A 13,234-nucleotide genomic window follows, 5' to 3' on the forward strand; every position below is an offset into this window, starting at 1 on the left:
TGATTCTTTTTGGAGAGATCCCACTGGAGCTTTACAGGGAAGGAAAAAGTTTTCACATTAGTTCTCTAAAACTCTCTCCCGTGTCTCCTATAAGTAACAGGGAAACTACTTTTACATTTTTCATGAAAATATGGAGTGCCCAGTACGGAGGAAAATGATAAAACTTTAGCAACGCAAGCCTTATTTTCCTAACGGTACTTACCCAATGAAGACAAGTTCAAAGAGCCAGATTTCAGAGAGGTGTTTCCTGCCCAAATCCGTCCTGCCATGAGGAAAACTTTCAGGTGCCATCTCCGGCTCTTTTTCTGCTATGGAAAATTGCAAAAACCATTGAAAGTTGCCTCTTTATAGAATTTGATCAATGCGTAATTTAGAGTTTGTAAATTTGAAAATCTCAAATTCTTTATTTTACAGTTTTCATAATTTATATAAAGTTTCATAAAGTTAAGTCACTTTTTAACTATGAGCGAGATTCTGCCCGTAGTAAATTTCTGGAAACAGACAATAATTTGGCTTCTCTCTCCTGCTAAATATGTGACGTTGCTTTGGACTTCACATTTAGCATTTGTCTTCACAGCTGCATGCACAATTCTGCTGAAGGTGATTGGAAAGAGTGAACAAGTTGCTCAATGAACCCAATGCTAAAGCCCATGTTCCAAAGTAGAGTAAACGTTGCATTTTTTTAAATTAATTTAACGGTCCATGAAACTGGATGTGACTTCATGAAACTCCTGCCCTCTGTGCATTTAAAGACACTGTTGAATTGTGCCATTTTTTAGTGCATTTTTTCCTCTATAGGCTTTTTAATGCTCTAAAAAATGCAGCTGTGTTTTATAAATGCAAAGCTTTTCTGTAAAAAAAAAAAAAAAAAAAAGACGCATTAAAAAGCGCTGCACCAAATACTCATTAAAAATATTGGGAATGAGGCTTTATGGAATCTCATTCACACGCTGTCACTTTATGATGCAGAAATCACCCTGGATTTTACTCTTTCCAATGCTTAATGCAAAATCATAATGACGTAAAGCCATCAACAAAAGAAAAAAAAAAAAAAGTTAAAATACTTCTCCAACCGTCAGGAACGAATAATTCAGGAAAAGAGCAGGGTCTCAGCTTCTTCTGTGGCTGCACAATTTCACAATTCGTCAGCACTTTCACTCCAGCATCCTGGTAGAAGATACAAAGGAATAAAGAACATTTCATGGGATTCTAAAATAAAATCTTATGTAATGTGTAAATGACAATCGCTTTAACAATCTTTTTTTTAACTAAGTAAAAAAAAAAATACAGGTCTATGTGATAAAAATGGCATCAATTAGAAGAAAAAACGTAGAGTAGGCTATGTTCACACGTTGCATTTTTGCAACTTTAAAACCCCTTCCCGACATGTGACGGAATAGTACGTCACATGTCGGGACCCCCGCTTTGATGTGGGCTCCGGCGGTGAGCGCACATCAAAGTCGCGACATGTCAGCTGTTTTTTACAGCTGACATGTGCGCGCAATAGCGGCGGGTGAAATCGCGATCACCCGCCGCTATTAACTAGTTAAATGCCGCTGTCAAACGCAGACAGCGGCATTTAACTTCCGCATCCGGCCGTGCGGCCGGATATGAGCGCATCGCCGACCCCCGTCACATGATCGGAGGTCGGCGATGCTTGTACATTGTAACCATAGAGGTCCTGGAGACCTCTATGGTTACTGATCGCCGGTGGCTGTGAGCGCCCCCCTGTGGTCGGCGCTCACAGCACACCTGCATTTTAGCTACATAACAGCGATCTGATGATCGCTGTTATGTAGCAGAGCTGATCGGGCTATGCCTGCTTCTAGCCTCCCATGGAGGCTATAGAAGCATGGCAAAAGTAAAAAAAAAAAGTTTTTAAAAATGTGAAAAAAATAAAAAAAATATAAAAGTTTAAATCACCCCCCTTTCGCCCCAATCAAAATAAATCAATAAAAAAAAACCCCAACCTACACATATTTGGTATCGCCGCGTTCAGAATCGCCCGATCTATCAATAAAAAAAAAGCATTAACCTGATCGCTAAATGGCGTAATGAGAAAAAAATTCGAAACGCCAGATTTACGTTTTTTTGGTCGCCACGACATTGCATTAAAATGCAATAACGGGCGATCAAAAGAACGTATCTACACCAAAATGCTATCATTAAAAACGCCAGCTCGGCACGCGAAAAATAAGCCCTCCCCTGACCCCAGATCACGAAAAATGGAGACGCTACGAGTATCGGAAAATGGCGCAATTTTGTTTTGTTTTGTTTTTTGCAAAGTTTGGAATTTTTTTCACCACTTAGGTGAAAAATAACCTAGTCATGTTAGGTGTCTATGAACTCGTAGTGACCTGGAGAATCATAATGCCAGGTCAGTTTTAGCATTTAGTGAACCTAGCAAAATAGGCAAGCAAAAAACAAGTGTGGGATTGCACTTTTTTTGCAATTTCACTGCACTTGGAATTTTTTTCCCGTTTTCTAGTACACGACATGCTAAAACCAATGATGTCGTTCAAAAGTACAACTCGTCCCGCAAAAAATAAGCCCTCACATGGCCAAATTGACGGAATAATAAAAAAGTTATGGCTCTGGGAAGGAGGGGAGCGAAAAACGAAAACGGAAAAAGCTCCGGGGGTGAAGGGGCTGCTTACAAAAAGCACGTTTTTCTTAGTTTTTGCTGCGCTTCTTGCTTCGTTTTTGTTGCCTTTTTATGATGCGTTTTTATTGCTGCCTTTTTGTCTGGGTACATTTGTTCTTGTGCATGCTGATAATGTTTAGTGCATAAAAAAAATATTGTGATTCAACTTCATCAGGTTTTGGCACCAAAAACACAGCAAAACCCGATACCTGCATTTTTTGCAGTGTTTTTGTAGCTTTTTTTGCACTACCCATTGCTTTCAATGGATGAAAAATGCTGCAAAAACGGTGAAATAATGCTGAAAGAAGGGACATGCTGTATTTTGCAAAAATGCAGTAAAAAAAACCCAAGGTGTGTGCAGGAGATTTCTTAAATCTCAGACTTTGCTGGTACTGTGAAACGCAGCTGAAAATTTGCATAAAAAAGCAGCAAAAAAAAAACCACAACGTGTGAACAAAGCTGTATACTGCATTTAAATAAAAACAACATCTGAAAAAGCATAACCTATGACCTGAGTTTAATTTCATTATTTACATTTTACTATCTAGGCTTGCACAAGATCAAACTCTCTATAGGACGTTCATCCATCAAGCCGCCATGATTCAAGGCCGAGCCGAAGACTGTTATATAAATAAAATAAATATGTTTGACGTAGATATGAATTCACTAGAACTGGTGAAATTAAAGAAGCCCTCCTCTTCCTCCTTCTATCAAACTTTTCATCCTGCTTAATATATTGCAGTCATCATATTATACAGCACTGTGCACTTACAATTGCTCATTTTGCCTTTCTACCCAGATAATTCTTCTCTTTCCTCTGTTCTATGTACAAACAGGAAGTCTCTTGACCCTGCATTTATCATTCCCCTCTTCGACTCCTGACCCAGTTGCTTCCTCTTCTCCCCTTCCGGGGACTTTTGCAGTGACGAGTCATGCAGGGAAAATTGACCTCCTGTTTCTACATAGAGCTTAGAAGAATTCAGCTCGTCAATTTTTAATCACGTGATGGGAAGGATTCTTTATGCAATTTGCACGAATTGCCTAAAATAGCCAGCCAATTATTTTTCACATCAGCCAGAATATAATCACATTACTCTAGGCGGGCTTCCCCATAATGTCTTGCAGTTATCACATCACATAGTATAGCACAACTAATGGGTAAAAGCCATCGCAGTCTGTATAAAAGCCAAGCAGGGAATGCAGCAGCCACTTTATAGTGAATCTGGAGGGTGAGCTTAGGTACAGAGATGGGGAAGAGAAAGGCATAAAACAGTGAACAAATTGTACAATGCGTACAGTATAAAAAAAAATTAAGAAGATTAGTGTTTGAGGGAAAAAGAATAATGTAATTTATGTTTTACAGGGTAATGGGAAGCTTCGTAGTACTTTTGATTTAAATTTGGCAAGTTTCAAATTTCTCTCATTTTTGTGGAAAGACAAGCTTAAGAGGACCAAAAGGGGACAAACAAAACAGAAAAACAAGATGTCGCTCATGGAAGAGCAGAAGGTGGATTTTGACAAGATATTTTACATACCTTAAATAAGCTGTGCACATCCACATAATCATTTCCCAAATGTCGGATAAAAGACTTGTAGTAATACCAAGGCCACCTGCATTTGAAGAAGCGGTATAGGTCCTCATCTACGATGTCCGGATAGCCACCTCTTATTGAATCTTGGCACAACATATCAAACAACTGAAAGGGTGAAATATAAAACAAATTGCTTTTCATTAAAGGGACCCTGAAACAGTGAACAAACGGTCCATTCTACAGGCGGCATGACATATAGGTCCATTCTGCAGGAAGCATGATATATAGGTCCACTCTGCAGGCAGCAGGATACATAGGTCCATTCTGCAGGCAGCATGATGTATAGGATATTCGTTTCCCCTCCATATTTTATTCCCATGATTCTAGAACTAATCCCAACCAACTTGGACAGGTGAGTCCTGCACAGGTACTTACCACCCAGTAGCAAAGGGATGGGAGACAGAAGTCATAGCATCCAGCTTTCCAACCATTTCTTACCTTTTCTAGACTCAACTCGTCTTCATTGTTGCTTTTATCCACAGCTCGGATTGAGCACACAGATCCAGCCGAAGAAAATATTTTGAGACGCAGACTCTCTTTCGGCAGAGCAACTTTCTTTGAAAATTTTAAGGAAGCCTGTCCAACAAACAGACCATAGGCACGAAGGAGTGAGAAACTTATAGTGAAAACTCTGACTGTAGTAGAGGTTTACGACTTTATGTATTAAACAAAATAGCTGAAACACAATGTCGATTTACCAATTACGTTGCCGCGTAACTTTGATATAAGAAGTTTGGATCGATAGGGATCTAGTTAAAAACATTAGAGCTCTAATCTCCTTCCATAAGTAAGTCTATGAACTCATTTTGAGAGATGGAGGAGAGCACCAATCGAGTGAAGGCTCCTGCTCTTCCATTTTAGTGATCGGTGGAGGTCTCAGCCCAGTTACACTGTCTACAAAAGCATGAAGAAGATTTACTCCCAAAATTATAAATATAACCCAATTAAATAAAAGCTTTTCAATAATCATTCTCCATCAGAATTTTCAAAAATTTCTTACTTCAAGAATTTTGTAGTCAGTAGACCCGTTGTCGAGAAAAGTTCAAGACTGGATCCAGAAGCTTAACTTGGATTGAAATATCCAACAATTATAATCAATGACAGCTATTGGAACCAAAATATGTTTCTTGGTTATGATGGAGTGGCAGTTCACTTGTGGGACCACTACTCCATTCAAGTATCCAGACATTCTCAATATCTAGTCACAGTAGAAGCTGAAAAACGCTGGTCAGTGATGTTGCTGAGCGTTGGACCTCCAAAGATTTGATCCTAGGGATAAGTCATTGATATACAAGTCCTCGATGACCTGTTTAACCTTCTCTGCTGTGAATGAAGTTTCTACATTTAAATAAGAGCCTACAAGTGTTATAACACACAAATATAAAACCTTATCATTGTATAATGGATTTGGATTGGAAAATTAGAACTTCATCAAGATTCGGGACATGACACATTTCTCAATACATTTCCAAGATGGTGAAAGGATTTTCTACATACTGATTCTTATATGACCCCATGAGCCGAGCCAAAGACTCTCTCAAATGCCTAGATCTAAAGAAAATAAGAATGCTTTCTACACCAAGTCAAAGGCAGTCATAGTTAAGGTCTTACCCAATTTGGGAAACACTTTTCCACATCGAAGACCAGTCTGTCAGCAGTCACTAATCCATCTCTCAGTAGAATGAAGCCTACCATTTTGGGAGCGGGTCCAAACTCAGGTGTGAAAATAATTGGGACTGTGATACATCCATAAAGGGCTGGAGAGGAAGTGGAAGAGCAATGTTAGACTAGTCATCTAAATATCAGTAAGTAATATAATTAATATTTTACGTAAGTTTGGGACCATTGGTTGAAATTTTGGGATGCTAAATGTAATACTGTGTGAAGGAGCACTTGTAAGGAACCATGGGTTGTAACTACATATTCACATTTTATTATGCAATTCATTGATGGAGATTTTTCACGCACACAGGTAGCGCACGTGGATCGTGGATCCACTGTGCCACGTGGCTGAGCTTACCTAGGAGAGACGTAGGTAAGTGGCTATCTGGTGTTCACTGGAGCTTCTGACGGTGGAGTCAGGCTTGGCTGCAGATATCTGCCAGGTACCACTCCTAGGCAGTCCCCGGTACTGTAGCTGCAGACATGGATTAGGACTTGGGCTACGTTCAGAATACTAGGTTCTGGATCCTCAGACAGAATGGTTACTGACACGGAGTCTCAGAAGTGGTTGATTCGGAGACTGGTTTTAGCAGTCAGGACACACCAAATACTTGGATAGGCACACGTTCAGATACACGGGTCTAGGATACAGATTCAGGTACCCCTGGAGCAGTTTAAGAGCTCAGGCACTGGCCAAGCAAGGACCAAAGACTACAGGTTCAAGACTGGCAAAGCATGGACCAGGGACTTCAGGTCCAGTACACTAGCCACACCAGGACCAGGGGTCCTAACAATTCACTAGGAGAACACCTCCCTCAATAATGACTTAATGTTGCTTTGGCAACTCCTTATTGGGGAGGGTGACTTTTAATAAAGGATGCCTCCTAGCCATTGGCTGGGAGCCACTAGGCGCTCCGCCAAGAAGACAGAGATCTAGGCAGCAGGGAGAACGCCGAGGGACACACCGTGTAGCCGGGAAAGTAATTTTATCAGCGTCCCTGCATATTATCTACGGTCTAAATCAGTAATAAAAAGGCACGATATACAGTGGGGGGAAATAAGTATTTGATCCCTTGCTGATTTTGTAAGTTTGCCCACAAATGCAAATAAATTTATATAATTTATACAATGTGATTTTCTGGATTTTATTTTTGATATTCTATGTCTCGATGTTAAAATTAACATACTCTTAAAATTATAGACTGTTCATGTCTTTGCCATTGGGCAAACTTACAAAATCAGCAAGGGATCAAATACTTATTTCCCCCACTGTAAGTATTGGGGCTGAGAGCTTATTAAAGTCAAGCTCTCCGAAAGTGTAACCAGAATATAAGTGCAACAGTGGAGTACTCCAAATAACTTATCAAAACTGGGAACTGAACGGAGTAGCAACAAACCACCAGAAGATCAGAATACATATAATATTTAATATGGAAAAATCACATTAAAATCAGACTAGACATGACACATATAAACATAATAGACACAAATGGAGGAGACATGAAGGTAGGCAAGGGAAAGGTTAGCGGTCAAAACTAGAACCTGGGGAAGCTGAATCACAGGGGAAACAGCCATATTTGGGGCCACCGGAATTGAATTGGGGCCACATGATTCCATACCTTATTTACATTTTATAGCATGATATTTTTTATATGTGTCTCCATTATTATACGGAGACACATCTAAGCCAGTGTAAGACAGGACATGCTATCTACTCCCCTTTGAGAAAGCAAGCACGGAAAACACGCGTCAGGGGCTGCAAGAGAGGTTGTAGTGGTCAGGACTAATATGGGTAAGCAGCTGTTCATGTGCTGTGGCTTTTCATGTTACTGACATACAGATACACACTAATAGTATCTACATTGCCTTCATTTGGTGTCACCTATATGCATTTGTAATATTTACTTGCCCAGCTTCCTGAGGTTCAATTTTTGACCCCTAACCTATCACTTGCCTAGCTTCATGTCTCCTCCATTTATGTGTATTGTCTATGTTTACATGTATCATATTTAGTCTGATTTTAATCTGATTTTCCATAATAAATATTATATGTATACCGATCTTCTGGTGGTTTGTTGCTGCTCCATTCAGTTCCTAGTTTTGATATTATCTACTGTGTTGTCCATTGTATACAGTATCCACTATTATTATTACGCATCACTCCATCTGTATTTACACCCAGTGTCCTCCCTTATTATGTGTAGCATGGTCCCTTATTACATACAATATTGTCTCTTATTATGTAAAGTTCTGTCAATTATTACATACAGTGTCCTCATTTATTATGCATAACATTTTTCATTATTAAATACTGTTCTCCTTATCGCTTATTGCATACAATGCTCTACCTTATTATGATTAGGATCACCTCTTATTACATAACGTGACTGCCTTTGTTTTGTACGTCAATGTCCCTAATATGTATTGTGCTGTCATTATATAAAGTGCATTCCCTTATTACATTCCGTATCCTCACTTACTAGTTTAAGGCCATTCCTTATTTTTAGTAAAGCATTTCCTTTACTACATACAGTGTTCTCCCTTATTTTGTATGGCATTATCTATTGCATAAAGTGTCCCCCTCATTACCAATAGTGCCCTTTTTTTGTTTCAGACAGTGTCCTCCCTTATTATGTATATCCCTTATCACATACAGGGTCCTCTATTAAAAACATATACTATGTATATTGTACCTCACGATTATTATGTAATTGTAATTATATATTTTTATAACGCCATCTCTAATTACGGTACATACAGTTTTCTTCCTTATTATGTACAATACCATCCCTTATTACATACAATGTTCTATCTTATATTCTTTATGCACTTACGGGAATTTTCATCCGCTATAATTGTTATTTGTCCATGCTGCATGATCCCCTTTTTACCTATAAACTGTGAGACAAAACGATCAGAAGAATAAATGCAGTTGGTACATTGTATGTAAATATTGTAACTATTATTTTTTTTTATCAAACTTCCCAAGGGGTGTACTTATAAGAGCACATAAAGCACATACTTTATTTCACCATTGCATTTGTAGGTGCATGTGCTTATGGTACATAGGATTCTTTGACATGGGAGTCTTTGGGAGTCTCCAAGAAAAAATGAAAAACAGTGCTCACCAAGACAAAAGAGTGGCAAAAAAGTCTTCTCAAAGCATCCTGCTGTACAATAAACCTGTCATCTCTCCTTAAACTTCATTTTTAATTATTACATTCAGATAACTTTGCTAACCCTATCCAAGTCTACTGCCCTATGTACAGGAATACAACTGCTAAAAATCCACTTGTATGTGCAAGAACATAACTTTAATACTGTCACTATTACAAAAATATAATTGCTATAATACTGCTCCTATGTTTAAAATATAGCTACTATAATACTGCCCCTATATATGAGAATATAACTACTATAATACTGCTCCTATGTACAAGAATATAACTACTATAATACTGCTCCTATGTACAAGAATATAACTACTATAATACTGCCCCTATGTACAAGAATATAACTACTATAATACTGCTCCTATGTACAAGAATATAACTACTATAATACTGCTCCTATGTACAAGAATATAACTACTATAATACTGCCCCTATGTACAAGAATATAACTACTATAATACTGCTCCTATGTACAAGAATATAACTACTATAATACTGCTCCTATGTACAAGAATATAACTACTATAATACTGCTCCTATGTACAAGAATATAACTACTATAATACTGTTCCTATGTACAAGAATATAACTACTATAATACTGCTCCTATGTACAAGAATATAACTACTATAATACTGCTCCTATGTACAAGAATATAACTACTATAATACTGCTCCTATGTACAAGAATATAACTACTATAATACTGCTCCTATGTACAAGAATATAACTACTATAATACTGCTCCTATGTACAAGAATATAACTACTATAATACTGCTCCTATGTACAAGAATATAACTACTATAATACTGCCCCTATGTACAAGAATATAACTACTATAATACTGCTCCTATGTACAAGAATATAACTACTATAATACTGCCCCTATGTACAAGAATAGAACTACTATAATATTGCTCCTATGTACAAGAATATAACTACTATAATTCTAACTATTTTAATACTGGTAAAAAAAATTGTTTACTTCCGCCCGCTGGGCAGTTCTTACCAAATAATAGAATCTGATTATTCTACAGTATCTCCTCAGTTCGCTTTGGATAATATTATATTTTACACGTATGTGCACTTCTTCTCCGCATGGTATGGTTCCATAAATTGGTTCCAGCTTTAGGAAACTGGTAGCTTCATTGTAATAGGGGCGCACTTTGTGTGTAACATCAGTAACTGTGCCATCCGACTTTTCAGCGTCCTCTGTGTCATTTCTTATGTATCCCTAAATATGAGAAACACATTAGATGTATTTCCAGCGGTGACATTTGAGACAAGATTACCGAATTCACATGTATCACTGCATTTAATTACTTTTCCCTGCACCCGTGTATCTCTATGTGTCATAGTAACTCCGACAGTTTCTTGTTTCTGGCATTCGGATCATGAATCAGGAACATCATCGTAACCAAGGTGCGCTACTAAAGCACATGAGGGGTTAGAGACCACGTTTAGTGTCGCTGCGCCGGCACCTTGACAGCAAACTGGCTTATGGCAGGGAGGGTAAAGATGACTGTCTGGTAATATTTTTACTTAAAGAAAATAGTTTCTGGTCAGGACGAGATTTATTAACATAATCAAACTAGATGGAATCAAAAAGATTTGCCCTTGACATTCAATTTTTTGCACATTCAGCCAGATGTTTTACTAATCAGAAGAAACCTACAAGAAGCAGAAGATATAAGAAGTCACCTAGGAAACTACGGTTTTCACCAAAGTTGCCCTTTAATCTGAAAATTTACAAAGAAAAGCAATGGCATACATTGAATATAAAAATAAGACTAATAGATGACAAAACGACATCAGGTCTCTTACTCGGATTTGGACTTGCCCTTTCCATTCAGACGTGTCCAGAGTGAATTGTGCTCGCCCCATGTCATCCGTTATTTCTTCTAAAATGCACACATGGTATTCAAATGTCACTTCCACGGATACCATAATAAACGGAAGCGCGCAGCCACTCCGATCTTGCACTAACAGCTAAGATAAAAAAAAAAAAGCATCACCTTACAGAGCATTACATGAGCAGCATTAGCACAAGCAGAATGTGATTTTATTCCGTAATTTTAAAGGGCAGAACAAGCTGCTATAGTGATGTTGGGAGCTGGTTGCCTCATATCTCAATCCATATATCTCCAGACAACATAGACGTCCTATAAGTGGAGTTCGACCCTTTAACGAGTCTTGAAATCCTAAATCATCCTTCAAAGCTCCTTAATACATTGATAATGACTTGTAAGATTACTACTTCCAATACGTGACACTAGAGGTCAAATCCTGTACCTCTCTGAAGAGACAATTTGTAGACTTAATTTCCTAGAGGAGCATTCAACGTACTTAAGTCTCCTCATACTGGTATGCCAGACCTGGCATGTCACTCTCCACAAGAAGAAAACTTCCCCCTTAGATCCCAGTCTTAGCCTCCCACCCAACCAAATCAGATCTCATACTTTGTACTGACATGGGGCAATACCCTGAAACACCAGGTCTACAAATTGAGATTCTGATTTGGCTTTTATCCTTAGTCATATTTCAAGACTCCTTAAAGGGTTGATAATAACTTTTAGAATTTCTACTTCCAATAGGAGGCACTAGAGTTCAAGTCCTACTCCTCTTTGAAGAGATAATTTGCACATTTAATTTCCCAGAGAAGCATTCAAGGCATTTAAATCTCCTTATACTGGCATGCCAGACCTGGAATGCCACTATTTACAAAGAGAAACCTTATCCCTTAGAGTCTGTATTGAGACAATAAGGTTTAGTTTCTGTGTAAAGTTAATTAAAATGTAGTCATTTGAAACACCTGGTGGTCATAACTTTCAACCAACAGACAAGGGGTATTTTCGGTCCCCATTACGGTCCCCACTTCCATAACCACTGCATCCTATAAGCACTTACAGAATCTCCATGATCTCATTATCACTGCACAGGTTTTTCAAAAACTACAGTACTGATCATGAATAATAGTTTGCAAGTGCTAAGAAACAATTTTTTTGTGAACTCACAAACTTCAATATTTAGACTTATTTTACAAGATTGGTCTCTAAAAGTGTATATTCCCAATTTAAGAATTTATGATATATACACAAAATAGGCAATAAAAATTCTATATTAATTTGTTAAACTGTTCCTTACAGTTATGTTATATGGATGTCCACACTTGTAAAAAGAATCCATTTCTTGAAATTTTAGAATTATAAATACAAATGAAATTGTAACTTCACGAGTGGCACAGAACACGATTCCTGTAAAAAAAAAAAAAAAGCATAAACAAGCATATTGAGGAGCAAAAATTCAAGCCCCATACTTAATAAAGTTGGTTATACCTGCCCATTTTGATAAGGCTGGCTGTCCATCTTAGGTTAGAGATACTGTACATGGAGACAATTGTCATGCAACAGCAATTATCGAACAAGTTGCAACACCAAAAAGATTTGTGTGAATTCCTTTAGCATGATTATTTTAGACCTGGGATTTGACTTAACATAAAAAGTTTTAATTCACAGATAGTACTGTAACATCTAGGCCGATTCATGCCTCCTCTGTTCCTGCTTTGGCCGCTGGGCAGCTGAGCGCCTTTGTTACTTGTGAAAGGTGGTCGGCGGTCGCGGTTCCTCTAAAATCTGCCAAATGGAGTGGCTTGTGACAAGTCTTTCCGAGTTAGCCTTTTTGAACTCGTGGCCTGTAAGAATCGTGAAAAGCTCACACAAGTCATATGCGACTTCAACTGTATGTGGGCAACTTGAGATTAAAAATCCTATAGAGTTGGATTTTTTTCCACGGTCTCATTACTACATGTTAATGGTCACAACACAGTCCAACAGTCGCATCCATCAGCCTCCTCCAGTTGGAAAAACTCTGCCTTATAATTGCTGGAGGATGATGGACAAGTCACATGCTCCATCTACAGCCAATTAGAAAACAGGAGAACAGTACAACCTATGAAAAAGGAAACACTAACAAATAAGCGGCACTACACAATTGAAGAGATTGGCCCCCAACCTGTAAATTGTATTTAATTAGGGATGAGCGAGCACTAAAATGCTCGGGTGCTCATTACTTGAACAAAGCAATTCCTAATGCTCAGATGCTCGTTAAGTAGGGTCATTCAGTCATCTGCAGCGCCCCAGAGTCCTGGTTGTTGCAGTACTGA

At 38.2% G+C, this 13,234-nt stretch overlaps 1 protein-coding gene across 1 annotated transcript in view; it reads right to left on the reverse strand.

Annotated features, from left to right (window-relative positions):
• LOC143767548 (alpha-2-macroglobulin-like protein 1) overlaps positions 1-13,234 on the reverse strand; it is a 108,345-nt gene that overhangs the window by 32,619 nt on the left and 62,492 nt on the right. Inside the window, exons 10-18 of the mRNA XM_077255957.1 lie at positions 12,217-12,326; positions 10,897-11,061; positions 10,082-10,306; positions 8,733-8,796; positions 5,848-5,993; positions 4,675-4,812; positions 4,180-4,341; positions 1,074-1,167; positions 203-308 (exon numbers count right to left, since the gene is read on the reverse strand). Coding sequence (XP_077112072.1) covers positions 203-308; positions 1,074-1,167; positions 4,180-4,341; positions 4,675-4,812; positions 5,848-5,993; positions 8,733-8,796; positions 10,082-10,306; positions 10,897-11,061; positions 12,217-12,326 — 1,210 coding nt within the window. The remainder of the gene's footprint in view (positions 1-202; positions 309-1,073; positions 1,168-4,179; positions 4,342-4,674; positions 4,813-5,847; positions 5,994-8,732; positions 8,797-10,081; positions 10,307-10,896; positions 11,062-12,216; positions 12,327-13,234) is intronic.

Source organism: Ranitomeya variabilis, chromosome 4 (assembly GCF_051348905.1).
Source record: "Ranitomeya variabilis isolate aRanVar5 chromosome 4, aRanVar5.hap1, whole genome shotgun sequence".
NCBI lineage: Eukaryota > Metazoa > Chordata > Amphibia > Anura > Dendrobatidae > Ranitomeya > Ranitomeya variabilis.